This window comes from Oncorhynchus keta, chromosome 12, assembly GCF_023373465.1.
Source record: "Oncorhynchus keta strain PuntledgeMale-10-30-2019 chromosome 12, Oket_V2, whole genome shotgun sequence".
In the NCBI taxonomy this organism is placed as follows: Eukaryota; Metazoa; Chordata; class Actinopteri; order Salmoniformes; family Salmonidae; genus Oncorhynchus; species Oncorhynchus keta.
Genome location: NC_068432.1, coordinates 995,001 through 1,012,500, shown reverse-complemented (window position 1 = coordinate 1,012,500; position 17,500 = coordinate 995,001). Strand labels below are relative to the sequence as shown.

Below are 17,500 nucleotides of genomic sequence, written 5' to 3'. Positions count from 1 at the left end.
ATGTGCACTTTAAGCAGGGCGGCCTGAAACTTGCTTGCCCCCCTGTTAGACTTTCACTTCCTCCATCTCTACAGCACAGCTTCCTACTTGTAGCCCCAGAACCCCTGATGGATGTAAATCTGAGCTCAGAATTTGAATAAGTCTCACATTAGTCACAGTGAGTTGAAAGACAAAACAATAAGAGGACATTTTGGATGTCCCACAAAGTTGGAATTCTTCATCATTTCAACGCATTTTTACAAGTTCAAACTTTTTTCTTCAAAGAAAGCCTTTGGTGGACATACAGCGGGGCAAAAAAGTATTTAGTCAGCCACCAATTGTGCAAGTTCTCCCACTTAAAAAGATGAGAGACCTGTAATTGTCATCATAGGTACACTTCAACTATGACAGACAAAATGAGAAAAAATAATCCAGAAAATCACATTTTTAATGAATTTATTTGCAGATTATAGTGGAAAACAAGTATTTGGTCACCTACAAACAAGAATGATTTCTGGCTCTCACAGACCTGTAACTTCTTTAAAAAGCTCCTCTGTCCTCCACTCGTTACCTGTATTAATGGCACCTGTTTGAACTTGTTATCAGTATAAAAGACACCTGTCCACAACCTCAAACAGTCACACTCCAAACTCCACTATGGCCAAGACCAAAGAGCTGTCAAAGGACACCAGAAACAAAATTGTAGACCTGCACCAGGCTGGGAAGACTGAATCTGCAATAGGTAAGCAGCTTGGTTTGAAGAAATCAACTGTGGGAGCAATTATTAGGAAATGGAAGACATACAAGAACACTGATAATCTCCCTCGATCTGGGGCTCCACACAAGATCTCACCCCGTGGGGTCAAAATGATCACAAGAACGGTGAGCAAAAATCCCAGAACCACACGGGGGGACCTAGTGAATGACCTGCAGAGAGCTGGGACCAAAGTAACAAAGCCTACCATCAGTAACACACTACGCCGCCAGGGACTCAAATCCTGCAGTGCAAGACGTGTCCCCCTGCTTAAGCTAGTACATGTCCAGGCCCCTCTGAAGTTTGCTAGAGAGCATTTGGATGATCCAGAAGAAGATTGGGAGAATGTCATATGGTCAGATGAAACCAAAATATAACTTTTTGGTAAAAACTCAGCTCATCGTGTTTGGAGGACAAAGAATGCTGAGTTGCATCCAAAGAACACCATACCTACTGTGAAACATGGGGGTGAAAACGTCATGCTTTGGGGCTGTTTTTCTGCAAAGGGACCAGGACGACTGACCCGTGTAAAGGAAAGAATGAATGGGGCCATGTATCGTGAGATTTTAAGTGAAAACCTCCTTCCATCAGCAAGGGCATTGAAGATGAAACGTGGCTGGGTCTTTCAGCATGACAATGATCTCAAACACACCGCCTGGGCAACGAAGGAGTGGCTTCGTAAGAAGCATTTCAAGGTCCTGGAGTGGCCTAGCCAGTCTCCAGATCTCAACCCCATAGAAAGTCTTTGGAGGGAGTTGAAAGTCTGTTGCCCAGCAACAGCCCCAAAACATCACTGCTCTAGAGGAGATCTGCATGGAGGAATGGGCCAAAATACCAGCAACAGTGTGTGAAAACGTTTGACCTCAAAGGGTATATAACAAAGTATTGAGATAAACTTTTGTTATTGACCAAATACTTATTTTCAACCACAATTTGCAAATAAATTCATTAAAAATCCTACAATGTGATTTTCTGGATGTTTTTTCTAATTTTGTCTGTCATATTTGAAGTGTACATATGGTGAAAATTACAGGGCTCTCTCATCTTTTTAAGTGGGACAACTTGCACAATTGGTGGCTGACTAAATACTTTTTTGCCCCACTGTAAGTCAGATGAAAAGCATGAACTGTGCGACCTGCACATCTGTCAGGGCACGGCTGTGTCACCTCTGTGAGGCGCCCACAAAACGGGCCAGGGCTGAACCGGAAGTGACATCAGCTCCCAGAGAGGTGCGCTTCCTGTCTGCCATTCTTCACTGGAGACAAAAAAAAACACAGCGATCAGCAGGAAACCCTGAACATCAGCTCAGAGCCCAGATCACTTCCAACATCCTTTCCACACCTAACCACACTGCAACACACACACACACACGCACACACACACTGACATACAGACACACACACTTTCAGATGGACGCTTATAGAAAAAACCACCAACCACCACCAGCTATTTCAAAAGACAAAACTCTATCCCAACCATTTAGACACAACACTATGAATGGAGGTCTGTGTTCTGCAGATGTCTGGCCCAGAGAGAGACCCATCAGAAGACAATAAACACTTGGGGAAAACAGGAGGGAGATAGATGAATGACTGTCATCAATTTTTCATGACCCTCTCCATTTCAAATGAACCCCTTGTCTGTGTGTACCTTGGGGGGCATCTTTAACATTCATCCCTAGAGGAGGAGGGGCTTCTTCGAGGGTGTAACAGTGGGTGAAATCCTGCTCAACCCTCACAACCCATCTACACTGAAACGTCAAAGGCCACTAGAACCCAGACTTTTAAAGAGAAAAAACACTCAAACCCCCAGTAAATGTATGACTGGCAGCCCGCGTTCCCCCCCTTCTCTCCACCTGACTGCATAACTTTGATTGACGGGACTCACTGCTCTCCTGTCACTGGCCCTTACCACCGCCCCACCACGGTACTACCCCTCTAAGCCCCACAGCCCACGGACGAATGCTGAAAGGTCTCCCGCGGGCTCCCGTGGAGTGGCCAGGGGTGACCCCCACCCCCGGAGGACACAGTTGAGTGGCCCCAGCAACCTTCTAGCACTGAGCCTCAGACACACTGAGCCTCTGAGCCCCTCAGCCTAGCAGACTAGCAGACTTGCAGCCTAGCAGCCTAGCAGACTCATGGAGCCTGAGCTGAACTGTGTGGTAGGTAGCCCTCAGGGCCATGGGAGAAGAAAGAAGGGGGAGGCGAGAGAAATCAAACACTGCTGAGAGAGAGAGAGAGAGAGAGAGAGAGAGAGAGAGAGAGAGAGAGAGAGAGAGAGAGAGAGAGAGAGAGAGAGAGAGAGAGAGAGAGAGAGAGAGAGAGAGAGAGAGAGAGAGAGAGAGAGAGAGAGAGAACCTGAGCCTACGCCTTCACTATGGTGAATCACTAAAACAATACTGAAATACACTACGGAAAAAATAAGGAACAGAACGTCAGATATCAGCTCAATGTAATTGAAGAATCCATAGAATCTAACCACTTCTGGGAAAATTGGCAAACTTTAAACAAACAACAACATGAAAAGTTATCTGTATGTAAGGATAAACCATTTCTCCAATGTTGGTTCCATAACAAATAACAAACAGCAAAAACATATACAACTGGAAAGCTTACATAATTTCTAGTCGTTTTTCAATCACTCCACAAATGTCTTGTTAACAAACTATAGTTTTGGCAAGTCGGTTAGGACATCTACTGTGTGCATGACAAGTCATTTTTCCAACAATTGTTTACAGGCAACGTATTTCAAATACAATTCACTGTTTCACAATTCCAGTGGGTCAGAAGTTTACATACACTAAGTTCACTGTGCCTTTCAACAGCTTGGAAAATTCCAGAAAATATGTCATGCTTTAGAAGCTTCTGATAGGCTAATTGACATCATTTGAGTCAATTGGAGGTGTACCTGTGGATGTATTTCAAGGTCTACCTTCAAACTCAGTGCCTCTTTGGTTGACATAATGAGAAAATCAAAAGAAATCAGCCAAGACCTCAGAAGAAAAAATGGTACACATCCACAAGTCTAGTTTATTCTTGGGAGCAATTTCCAAATGCCTGAAGGTACCACGTTCATCTGTACAAACAATACTACGCAAGTATAAACACCATGGAACCACGCAGCCGTCATACTGCTCAGGAAGGAGACGCGTTCTGTCTCCTAGAGATGAACGTACTTTGGTGTGAAAAGTGCAAATCAATCCCAGAACAACAGCAAAGGGCCTTGTAAAGGTGCTGGAAGAAACAGGTACAAAAGTGTCTATGTCCACAATAAAATGAGTCCTATATCGACATACTGTACCCTGAAAGGCCTCTCAGCAAGGAAGAAGCCACTGCTCCAAAACCGCCATAAAAAAGCCAGACTACGGTTTGCAACTGCAAATGGGGACAAAGATCATACTTTTTTTGGAGAAATGTCCTCTGGTCTGATGAAACAAAAATAGAACTGTTTGGCCATAATGACCATTATGTTTGGAGGAAAAAGGGGGAGGCTTGCAAGCCGAAGAACACCATCCCATCCGTGAAGCACAGGGGTCGCAGCATCATGTTGTAGGGGTGCTTTGCTGTAGGAGGGACTGGTGCACTTCACAAAATAGATGGTGTCATGAGGCAGGAAAATTATGTGGATATATTGAAACAACATCTCAATGCATCAGTCAGGAAGTTAAAGCTTGGTCGCAAATAGTTCTCCCAAATGGACAATGGCCCCAAGCAGACTTCCAAAGTTGTGGCAAAATGGCTTAAGGACAACAAAGTCAAGGTATTGGAGTGGCCATCACAAAGCCCTGACCTCAATCCTATAGAACATTTGTGGGCAGAACGGAAAAAGCGTGTGCAAGCAAGGAGGCCTACAAACCTGATTCAGTTACACCAGCTCTGTCAGGAGGAATGGGCCAAAATTCACCCAATTTATTGTGGGAAGCTTGTGGAAGGCTACCCGAAACCCACTACCCGTTTGAACCAAGTTAAACATTCTAAAGGCAATGCTACCAAATACTAACTCAGTGTATGTAAACTTCTGACCCACTGGGAACGTGATGAAAGAAATAAAAGCTGAAATAAATCATTCTCTCTACTATTATTTCTGACACAAAATAAAGTGGTGATCCTAACTGACCTAAGACCGGGAGTTTTTACTAGGATTAAATGTCAGGAATTGTGAAAAACTGAGTTTAAATGTATTTGCCTTCCGACTTCAACTGTACATGTTCAAACACAAATCTTAGATTTATTAAAGACTACCAGAACCCACTAGATTTTCCAATTACATTGAATGAACTACATAACAAAATACAAACCCTCCAACCCACAAAGGCCTGTGGGGTTGATGGTATCCTAAAATAAATTATAAAATTTACAAACCACAAATTCCAATTGGCTATACTTAAACTCTTTAACATCATCTTCAGCTCTGGCATATTCCCCAATATTTGGAACCAAGGACTGATCACCCCAATCAACAAAAGTGGAGACAAATTTGACCCCAGCATCAACCTTGGGAAAATCCTCTGTATTGTCGTTCACAGTAGACTCGTACTCAGCAAAAACAATGTACTGAGCAAGTGTTTTTTTAAACAAATTACCATATGACAGACCACGTATTCACCCTGCACACCCTAATTGATAACCAAACCAAAACAAAGCCAAGTCTTCTCGTGCTTTGTTGGTTTCAAAAAACCTTTCAACTCAATTTGACATGAGGGAGAAACATATACGACATTGTAAAATCCATGTACTCAAACAACAAGTGTGCAGTTACAATTGGCAAAAAAACACACACATTTCCTTCCACATGGCCAAGGGGGGTGAGACAGGGATGCAGTTTAAGACCCACCCTCTTTGACATATATATCAATGAATTGACGAGGGCACTAGAACAGTCTGCAGTACCCGGTCTCACCCTTCTAGAATCTGGAGTCAAATGTCTACTGTTTGCTGATCATCTGGTGCTTTTGTCCCCAACCAAGGAGGGCCTACAGCAGCATCTAGATCTTCTGCACAGACTCTGTCAGATATTGGCCCTGGCAGTAAATCTAGGTAAGGCAAAAAATAATGGTGTTCCAAAAAAGATCCAGTTGCCAGGACAATGAATACAAGTTCCATCTGGACACCGTTGCCCCAGAGCACACAAAAAACGACACATACCTCGGCCTAAACATCAGCGCCACAGGTAACTTCCACAAAGCTGTGAACGATCTGAGAGACAAGGCAAGAAGGGCCTTCTATGCCATCAAAAGGAACATAAAATCCGTCATACCAATAAAGATCTGGCTAAAAAAATACTTGAATCAGTTACATAACCCATTTTCCTTTATGGTTGTGAGGTCTGAGTTCCACTCACCAACCAAGAATTCACAAAATGGAACAAACACCAAATTGAGACTCTGCATGCTGAATTCAGCAAAAAGAGTAGAATTAGGACAATACCCGCTAATTATCCACATCCAGAAAATAGTTAAATTCTACAGCGATTCCCAAATAAAGCCATCACCTTCAGAGCAATTAACCTGGAGAAGAGCCCCCTAAACAAGTGGGTCCTGGGGCTCTGTTCACAACCACAAACAGACCCCAGGACAGCAACACAATTATACCCAAACAAATCATGAGAAAACAAAAAGATAATTCCCTGACACATTGGAAATAATTTACAAAAAAACTGAGCAAACTAGAATGCTATTTGGCCCTAAACAGAGAGTACACAGTGGCAGAATATCTGACCACTGTGACTGACCCAAAATTAAGGAAATCTTTGACTATGTACAGATTCAATGAGCATATCCTTGAGATTGAGAAAGGCTGCCGAAGGCAGACCTGGCTCTCAAGAGAAGGCAGGCTATGTGCACATTGCCCACAAAATTAGGTGTAAACTGATCTGCACTTCCTAACCTCCTGCCAAATGTATGACCACATTAGAGACACATATTTCCCTCAGATTAGACAGACCTACAAAGAAATCGAAAACAAATCCAATTATGATAAACTCCCATATCTATTGGTGTAAATACCCGTGTGCAATCACAGTAGCAAGATGTATGACCTGTTGCCACAAGAAAAGGGCAACCAGTGAAGAACAAACACCATTTTAATTACAACCTATATTTATGTTTATTTAGTTTCCCTTTTGTACTTTAACTATTTGCACATCATTACAACACTCTATATAGACATAATTTGACATTTGAAATGTATTTTTTCTTATGGAAATTTTGTGAGTGTAATGTTTACAGTAAATTTTGTTTTGTGTATTCTCTATTTCACTTGCTTTGGCAATGTAAACATGTTTCCCATGCCAATAAAGCCATTAAATTGAAATTGAGAGAGAGAGAGAGAGAGAGAGAGAGAGAGAGAGAGAGTGTGTGAAAGTACAAAAGTGAGAAGAACAGAAAGGAACACATCAGAAACAGAGACAAGTGATGGAGAGTGAGAGCTTGAGTGAGACTGAGAAAATAGGGCGTGCAGAGGCAGAGGGAGAGGGAGAGGGAGAGGGAGAGGGAGAGGGAGAGGGAGAGGGAGAGGCAGAGGCAGAGGGAGAGGGAGAGGGAGAGAGGAGAGGGAGAGGGAGAGGGAGAGGGAGAGGGAGAGGGAGAGGAGAGGGAGAGGGAGAGGGAGAGGGAGAGGGAGAGGGAGAGGGAGAGGGAGAGGAGAGGGAGAGGGAGAGGGAGAGGGAGAGGGAGAGGCTTACACAAACACACACACATGCAGCACGGACGAATGAGTACACCTCTTTTAGAGTCAACCAGGCGCATGATAGGATTGTGGACAGCGCGCTGCATATTGTTAACCCTATATTAACTTGGAGAGGTAGAGGTTGATGGTTTGTTATTATGCCCTATTCTGTGAGGGATTAAGTGGGCCACACACAGACACACACACAAACCTCTTTGTCACCCAAGAGGAAAGTAGCGTGTGTAAAGACTGAGACTGAAGCAGAGCTTACACACAGCGCCATGGAGCGGATGGGGACTAAACTCGCTCATTCTTTCTCTCGTTCTCTTATTCTCTCTCGTTCTCATTCTCTACCTATCTATATGTCAGTCCCCCAATGTAATTGCTGTACAATAGGGCCACAATCTGGACAGGCTTTGGGGCAACAATAGCGGCTTCACCCCGGTGCTGGATAATGCAGAGAGGCCATGTGGCAGTGAAAGGATCCTGCTAATACACATATTCATCTCATCACACTAATACCAGGCTGAATGGCCCAGGCCCAGCCACACACACACACACACACACACACACACACGCACGCATACATATACACACACACACACACACACACACACACACACACACACACACACACACACACACACACACACACACACACACACACACACACACACACACACACACACACACACACACACACACACACACACACACACACACACACACACACACACACACACACACACACACACACACAATCAGCAAGACTCTAAAAAAACATTTCAGTTTGCAGGTCTTCTCTACTAATAATAATGGGCCAGTGGAGGCTCCTCAGAAAATGTTATCCTTTTAAGATAAAACTCCAATAAATATATTCACGTTAATAAATAACTGATTAAAACACAATGAAGGTCAACAGTACCCTCGACAGCACTCTGTAGGGTAGCACCATGGTGTAGTCAAGTCAGAGGACAGCTAGTTTCTGTCCTCCTCTGGGTACATTGACTTCAATACAAAACCTAGGAGGCTCATGGTTCTCACCCTCTTCCATAGACTTACACAGTGTTTAAGACAACTTCTGGAGGAAGTATGAACTGACATGGTGTCGACCCAATCAAAGGATCAGGTAGCACTGCAGTGCATAAAATGTAGAGAGTAGTTGACTCAAAGAGAAAGAAAGACAATAGTTGAACAGTTAGAAAAATATAAAAAATGAATGAGAAGCAAGAGAGAGAGAGAGCTGTCTATATTTTGTTGTATTTATTTTCACTTTTACTTACCTAGCTTGCGAATGCAGCTAGCTAGTTCAGCCTACTCAAACACCTGGCTCAAACAGAGAGGGATCCTATGTTAGCTATCTGGCTATGGCTATCCAACACTGGAACATCCCACCTAACTCTGCTATGGCCAGCAGAGATAGGTGGGTTGGGCTGAGGGAAGCTGAGGGTTGGGATGTGGAATTGGAGACAAGTGGGAGTGGAGTTGCTGGGCGGGAGAGAGAATGACGGTCGAAGATAAAGTATAAAAAATATAGTCAAAATAAAACATAATAAAGAGTATGTTTGAATGACACTGAGGGGCAGTTGGTTTTACAACTAATGCCGGTTTGCCTGAGGCTGATGCCGTGCAGGTGTTTGTACACATACATATACACCCACTCTCATTCAAATACACGCATACACACGGACACACACATATATAATAGTGCCAGACATGCCCTCAAACATATACAGTTGGCCATGCTGTTATGATTTTAGTTGTCCTTGATGTCCTTTTTTTTTACATTGTTGTTTCCTGATTTCTTTTGTCTTTTCTTTTTTCTCATGAGTTCATTTTATTGGTTGTTGGAGCATTGGGGGGGGTTCTTGGGGGTGGAGAATGGAATTAATTATCTCTTTTTTTTTTATCCTTTAAAAAAAAATATTGGTGGGGAGACTGTGGGAGGTGTCTCGGATGGTTGAGGGACAGCTATGAGGAACTGTAGGGGGGGTCTTGGAGGGTTCGCATCCCCGTTTTTTTTTGTATGGGGGGGGGGGGCTTGTGGGAGATCTGTCAACCTGCCCTTGGCATGAAGGTTTGGCTTGGAAAGGTTTTTTTCACCTGGTCACAGACAGCTGTTGTATTGTGCACTGAAATCCACAAGCGAATGGAAAAGGTGAGAGGAGGAGAACACATAGATGTGAGAAGGAATTATACAATGAGCAAAGTGATGATGCTGTTTGTATGTGGCTACTATGAAAGTGAACTGTGTTCGCGGTGATCAGGGGTGTATTCATTCTGCCGATTCGGTTGAAAAACGTTTCTTAAATGAAGTAAACGGAACAAAACGTGGCTAAATGGATAAACATATCTGAATTTGTCCTATAGAAACTTCCGTTTGCAACTGTTGGACTGATGATTACACCCTAGATCAGCAAGAGGCAGGCAAGAATGTGCAAGACATTAACTTCTTGGTGACAGGGGGCAGTAATTTTCACGTCCGGATGAAATGCATGCCCAAATTCAACTGCCTGCTACTCATCCCCAGAAGATAAGATATGCATAGTATTAGTATATTTGGATAGAAAACACTCTGAAGTTTCTAAAACTGTTTGAATCATGTCTGTGAGTATAACATAAGTTATTTAGCAGGTGAAAACCAGAGACAAACCATTCAGATTTTTTTGGGGGGAGGTCACTGTATTTTCAATGGGTTTTCATTGGGAATCCAGATTTCTAAGGGACCTTCTTGCAGTTCCTATCGCTTTCACAGGATGTCAACAGGCTTTAGAAATTGGTTGAGGTTCTGCCTTGGTGTTATGAAGAAGTATGGCCATCTTGAACGAGGGTCACTTGAAGTGTACTGTTAGACAGAGGCGCGTGACCAGAAAGCATGCTACAGTTTGTTTTCCTCCTGTATTGAACACAGATCATCCCGTCTTCAATTTTATCCATTATTTACGTTAAATAATACCTAAAGTTGTATTACAAAAGTAGTTTGAAATGTTTTGGCAAAGTTTACAGGTAACTTTTGAGATATTTTGTAGTCGCGTTGAGCAAGTTGGAACCGGTGTTTTTCTGGATCAAACGCGCCAAATAAATGGACATTTTGGATATATATCGACGGAATTAATCAAACAAAAGGACCATTTGTGATGTTTATGGGACATATTGGAGTGCCAACAAAAGAAGCTCGTCAAAGGTAAGGCATGAATTATATTTTTATTTCTGCGTTTTGTGTCGCGCCTGCAGGTTTGAAATATGCTTTCTCTCTTTGTTTACAGAGGTGCTATCCTCAGATAATAGCATTGTTTGCTTTCGCCGAAAAGCCTTTTTGAAATCTGACATGTTGGCTGGATTCACAACACAACAAGTGTAGCTTTAATTTGCTATCCTGCATGTGTGATTTCATGAAAGTTTGATTTTTACAGTAATTTATTTGAATTTGGCGCTCTGCATTTTCCCTGGCTTTTGGCCAGGTGGGGCTAGCGTCCCACATATCCCAGAGAGGTTAATGAATGTTTCACTGTCTGTCACCTTGATTACTCAAATGTTTCTCTCGACCTGTGCACATATGTTCTAAACTTTAATTCATAGGCTAGGTAGCAACCTTATGATGTGTAAAGGAAAAATGTGAGTATCATGTAGTAGCCTAAACCTATCAATGTTACATTGAACTGGGTGAATGGAATATGAATGACAGTCATCCATTATGCTGTAATAGAAGAACTACAACGCCAATGGGTTTTTCATACTCAACAGTTTCCTGTGTTTATCAAGAATGGTCCACCACCCAAAGGAGTCAAAATGGGCTAGCATTGGATCGACATGGGCCAGCATTCCTGTGGAACTCTTTCGACACCTTGTAGAGTCCATGCCCCGACAAATTGAGGCTGTTCTGAGGGCCAAAGTGGGGGTGGGGTCTCAATATTAGGAAGGTGTTCTTAATGTTTTCTACACTCAGTGTATACTATCTACAGGAATCATCATAACCCCAAACTAATGATTGACAATCACAACTTTCTCCTTTCTGTTTGGATTTGCCAGACCACTGCAGCCTGTAGCTGTAGGTAACACTCGGCATTCTATTAAACATTCAACTGGAGGGCAAAGCAACCTAGTTTTAATTATCCTAGCGACTGGTTCTGGAGTCTCTCTCTCTCTCTCTCTTTCTCATTCTCATTCTCTCTCTCTCCACTCTGTCTGTCTCTCTCCCTCTCTCTCTCTCTCTCTCTCTCTCTCTCTTTGTTGTTTTTGTTAGAGAGCACAAATCCAGATGTTGGTCTGTGAGTGGAGATCAGGCCAGCCAGAGGGGCTGAGAACGCCTCTGGAGGGGGTGGAGGGGGGCGGGGTGGAGGGGGGCGACAGGAAGTCCCACGGTATCCACGGGAACTCTCACATTCCATCTTCCGAGGGCTCCCTGACATCCTTGACATCTCCCAGCATGCTAGCTGAGCTACACAGAGCGGAGTAAATCGGAGCAGAGTGGTGTAGAGCGGAGTGGTGTAGACCGGAGCAGAGCGGAGGGGAGCAGAGTGGAGTAGAGCGCTGGTCCCGGGAGGACAGAGCAGAGCAGCACTTCCTCCTTTGGGGCTGGGGCTACATGGGGCTGGAGCTGGGGTTCCCAGAGACAAAACAAAGCCAAGGACACACTCAGGGGCCCTGCCCTGCCCAGAACACTGCTTTGTTAAGGGAAATGCATAGCTCGGATCTAGCTTATGATGTACGCATTTCTCGCCTATTCTGCTTGTAACTAGACCTAGGTGAAAAGGCGATTAGTAGAGGTACATTGACAGGGATCAGTCGAGAGAGTCACACACACACACCACACCCTCCTGGATCTCCAGGCCGGGGAATAATGGAGTGTGTGTAAACTGAGACGTCTCAAATGAGCCGACGGGAACGGGAACAGGGCTTGTGATGTACTGATACCATGCCGTTCTTCAGACCAGCCAACACAATCACCTATGCAGTACACACACACACACGCACGCACACGCACGCACGCACGCACGCACGCACACACACACACACACACACACACGCACGCACACACACACACACACACACACACACACACACACACACACACACACACACACACACACACACACACACACACACACACACACACACAATAGATGTGTTCTTTGAAACTGTTCCATCAAAGCCTCACTTTGGGACACAAGTGTTTATCCACATCTTAAGGCTTTCTCCAAGCAGAAAAACAAGTGAGGAGGGGTGTGTGGAGTGAGACGAGGCAGAAGACAATAGTGGGCTCTCTGTGGGGTGGAGTAGGAGGAGGAGGAGAGTGGATGGAGGGAGGGAGGGAGGGAGGGGATGAGTGTGTGTGTGTGGGGGGGCAGATCTGATCTGAAGCCCATCTGAAGGAGAGGAAAAGGGGGAAAGTGAAGAGGTCGTCTATTAGATGTCAGTGGGCTTTTGTGTCCATGTCAATGAGGAGGATTAAGGTATTTGAAATAATCTGACTGAGACTCAGATAGGTCTCAGCACAGAGAGGGAGAGGAGCGTACGGCAGAGCAGGAAGACCCCACACACACACACACACACACGCGCGCGCGCACACACACACACTAACAGGTAAACAACAACACAGTATGCACAAGGCAGCCATTACATACTGTTTTCGTAGATAACCTCAATCAGGAAAACAACCGTAACCTGACTTCACACACGGAAAAGAAGATCACAAAAAAGCAATAAATAAAAAAAGATGTTTTCCCACAGAAAACCCAATGCTTCATATTGTGTGTTTACAAAGTAGAGAGGGAATAAACCACAGTTAATATGAGATTTGTTCTTTTAACAACATAATAAGGCATCATTAGCGGGGTTTTTCCATTCTGGGGGATTTGCTGCAGTTATTCTGGTGTCTTATAAGAGTGATCTAATTAGTGAATCACTCTCCCTTCTCTCTCTCTCTCTCCTCTCCCTCCTTTCTCTCTTCTCTCTCTCTCTCTCTCCTCTCCTCTCCTCTCCTCTCTCTCCTCTCCCTCCTCTCTCTCTCTCTCTCTCTCTGTCTCTCTCAGCCAGGAGAATTAGCTAACGCTAGCCCTGCTAATTAAAGCTCCACAATCGAATCTGTTCTCTGAAACAAGAGCACACTAATGAGGCCTTATTTATTGAATTAAACTTCAAGGAAAAATATAGAAGTTAGAGTTTTTTATGATGTATTCGGGGGGGATAATAAGTACTAATTGAGATGGTATCTATCAGCAAAGGCAAGCTGCTTGTTTGTGAACCCCCCCCCCCCCAAAAAACGAAAAGCGTGTTAAAAAAAATAAACTGCCAGAATACATCAGACATAAATGAGGTTCTTTTTCATTTTTTTTTCTCTTTTTTTCTCTTTTCACATGACCCATTTTCCGGTGCTGCAGGAGCGCGTGACAGGGAGGAGAATAATTGTGTATGATGGTATGATAACCTCACAACTAAGCCGTGGACTGTGCCTGCCTGGATACCTGCATAGGGAGAGGAGACAGTCACACCACAAGGGACCAGCCATAGCATCACAGGACACATGGTTATTTTTCAGTCGATTCACCTGGGTACTCTTTGGATATCTCTTAATAGTCTATGAACATCAATACATTCCCTTTCCCCCACAAACCTCAGCAAATAATAGTATTTTACAGGCGCTGGGAGAGCAATATGAATTGTGCTGAGGCCAGTGCAGTTCTTTGTTTTGATGTATCTCCTGGAAGCGTAAGGCACTGAGCAGTCACAAACACAACAGCAGTGTTCTGGCAGTGAGAGAGGATGAGCTCAACAGAAGTTTCTGGGTTCATCTGGCCATTCTCATCTGAGCCCTGTTTGTTCACTGAAGTCTGAAGGTGTGTGACGGTAGAGAGGGGAGCAGGGGGGCCGGGTGGGGGTTTCAGCTGCCCCCCAAGAGTGCTGACCCTTTCTGGCCCAGCGAAGCGGAACGTTGGGCAGTGAGGGTAAGAGGAGGGGAGGGGGCAGAACACGTGTCCCAGGTATGGGGCCCGCTTCTCTCCTCTCCTGGCACTGAGAGAGCTGCATGTGCCACAGCTGATGTGCATCTGTCTCCTTCCTCTAGCGCAGGTCAGTGAATACATTACCACAGCACACACACTACTGCCACCCCTCTTACAAGGGCAAGAAGTGTGTGTGTGTGTGTGTGTGTGTGTGTGTGCGTGCGTGCGTGCGTGCGTGCGTGCGTGTGTGCGTGTGTGCGCGCGCACACACCTGAATAGACTTGGATTATAGAATATGAGTATCTTGGAATACTGAAATCCACCAATATATGTACATATTCATCATAGCCCATACTCTAGCGCAGAGCAATCAGTTATTTTTGAGGTTGGTTCGGTTTCGTCCGATTATTCAAAAATTATCACGTTTTTCGATTCCGGGTTTCGATTATTTGGGTTGAATGCTGTAACACAGAATAAAACAGTTAATAAATGTTGGTAGTGACTGCCCATTACTGTTTATCACCTATTATCCATCATTTATTCACATTACTTTAATAACATATTTCAGTTGTGTATATTACATTTGTTGTTATTTGATGACTTTACTATTTCATTCCAAGTCAACATCTCTTCTCTATAGAGCTGCTCTCTGACAAAATCACTATTTTTTGTCGTTTTTCAAAGTAAATAAGCCATACTTTTATGACTGCTGAATACCAACTATAAGTCACTTAGATCATGTGTTTTAAGGTAGAAGGTAGAGAAACCCTGCGAAGCAACAGCTGCTCTCTACATCCCCTCGCGATGGCACATTCTTCCCTGCCTCTCCACACTAGCAGCAGGCGTAAAAGAAACACAGACCGGACAAATAGATGTGCAACGGATTATGGTCATTGTAGTTCATTACTAAGATTCATGTGCCAAACTATGTCAAATATTGGTCTGTTGGAAAACTACAACCACCTACTACATCTCAAGGTTCAGGCTGGATCTGATTTATCTCAAGAGAAACTGTGAACTGTGCACATTCAGCTCACAGAAGCAGCTCACAAAAATGAAATGGAATTCAAATCATTGAACTGACGTTAGTCAATTAGTTGTTTAAAAAATGAAAAATAACCAACATTTTGGTTAATCACTCAGCACTACCATACACACACATACATAGTGTACATACATACCTCACCCCACACACATCCTCTGCTTCAGTAGGGTTTAGTCTTCACAAATGAGCCCCGAAGTCCATTTGACAAAAGCGGCAAATCAGATCTGCCTCGTCGCACTGAACAATAACTCTGGTGTGAACAAACGCCGCTCTGTGTGGTTTAAATCAAAAGCTTCCTCCCGTGGTTATAAATTAGACATTAGCATCAGCTCATACAGCCGCTGAGATACAGGCGCTGTGGAGGTCCCACCAACAGAGCCGAGTTCACCAGGGCTATTGTGTTAGATAGACGTCTAACAAGTAAAACTCCAATACTCTGGGACTAACACCCCTACGAGCACGACTGGTAATATTACAACAAATGAATACAGTAAAGCTATATGGGAGGCTGAGGTCTAATGGCTCCTGTCTAGCTGAGAGAGACAAATGCACTGTGGAAGATAGAAGGCCCGTGTTTGAGTGTCCTGGAGGAATGATGGGAGGGAGGGAGGGAGGGAGGGAGGGAGGGAGGGAGGGAGGGAGGGAGGGAGGGAGGGAGGGAAGGAAGGAGGCAGGCAGGCAGGCAGGCAGGCAGGCAGGCAGGCAGGCAGGGAGGGAGGGAGGGAGGGAGGGAGGGGGAGGGAGGGAGGGAGGGAGGGAGGGAGGGATGGAGGGAGGGAGGGAGGGGGAGGGAGGGAGGGAGGGAGGGAGGGAGGGAGGGAGGGAGGGAGGGAGGGAGGGAGCTTGGGCTCCAAGCACTTTGGCAGCTATTGTTTCACAGTCCATTATCCATGTGGGTTTTATTAAGGGGAGCGGAGAGGAAAGGAGAGGACAGACTCCTCATTCTGCCTCCCCTCGTCTTCCCTCCCTGACTGCGGAGGAGCACTCATTGTACACACTGACCACTCCGCGTACACTCTTGCACGCACACTGTGGTACTCACTGTAAACTCTACAGATAGAACCATAAGGTACACTCTGACCAAACCATACCAGATACATAGATTGCACTGATTGTGTGCCCCGCTTTCCCTCATGGCATCAGCAGCCTCAAAGGGAGTAATACACAGACACATGCACACAGACACACACACACACACGCGCACGCACGCACGGACACGGACACAGTAGGAGTAGCAGAGCCAGTGGAAGACTGTGTTACGGTACCTGTCGATGATGACTGGGTCAGACGGGGTCTCGTTGCGGTTGCCACAGCTCTTCTTGTCACAGCAGCGGCTGAGGGGTACAGAGTGAGAGGAGGGGGGGTTAAAGAGAGAAAGAAAAACAGAGCCATGTTTCAGAGAGAGCTGCTTCAGCCAGGTCCAGGCTCAGACCTCCACGGGATAAAGGGGAAGGTACCAATTACCCAACAGCCTGGTCCTGTTCTGAGGCCTGAACTAAGCCCTGCCCAGCCCACCCAGCCCTTTGTCACCTGTAGAACAGACTGCCTCTGTGTGTCTGGGTACATTATTTATCTCTACATGTGGCTTGATTACAGCAGCCCACAAAGACAAGTCATTCAGGGACCAGCTTGGTTAGGGGCTGACAGGTGTGCTAGGGGAGAGGAGTGAGGGCTGGGAGGGTGAGAGCACCCCTTGTATCACCTGAGGCAGGTAGCTGGTAATCACCACCCTCCCTCTCTCTCCCAGTCTCTCCCCCTTTCCCTTCACCCTCCTGGGTCAAACACTCTCTGTTCACTGCTAACCTGACACCTCCTCCCCTGCCTCACTCTGACAAAGGTGAGCATCATGGGGGGCTGGAGGGTGGCTGGGCTGGGCTGGGCTGGGTTAGAGGGAGTAGGGGTGCGGTGGTAGGGAGCTGGAGGGAGGGAGGCTGTGGGGAAAGTGGAGCAGCTTGGAGAGACCCCCAGCTCATGTTTCCAGTGCACAGATGGCAGTGGGGTGTAGAATGGGGCTGGGGACAGGCCTGTCACATAAAACCCAAGGCATTGTCTCCCTCCTACGGGGCTGCTCTCTGCACTGAGTCAACCTACACCCCCCCCCCCATCCATCCCTCCT

General features: G+C 45.3%; 1 protein-coding gene across 11 annotated transcripts in view; it reads right to left on the bottom strand.

Annotated features, from left to right (window-relative positions):
- The window catches only part of LOC118391746 (transcription factor COE1), a 177,581-nt gene that overhangs the window by 145,594 nt on the left and 14,487 nt on the right, over positions 1 to 17,500 (bottom strand). For all 11 annotated transcript variants that reach the window (XM_052457588.1, XM_052457586.1, XM_052457590.1 and 8 more), the window contains exon 6: positions 16,650 to 16,718. In XM_052457588.1, the coding sequence (XP_052313548.1) occupies positions 16,650 to 16,718 (69 nt within the window). The remainder of the gene's footprint in view (positions 1 to 16,649; positions 16,719 to 17,500) is intronic.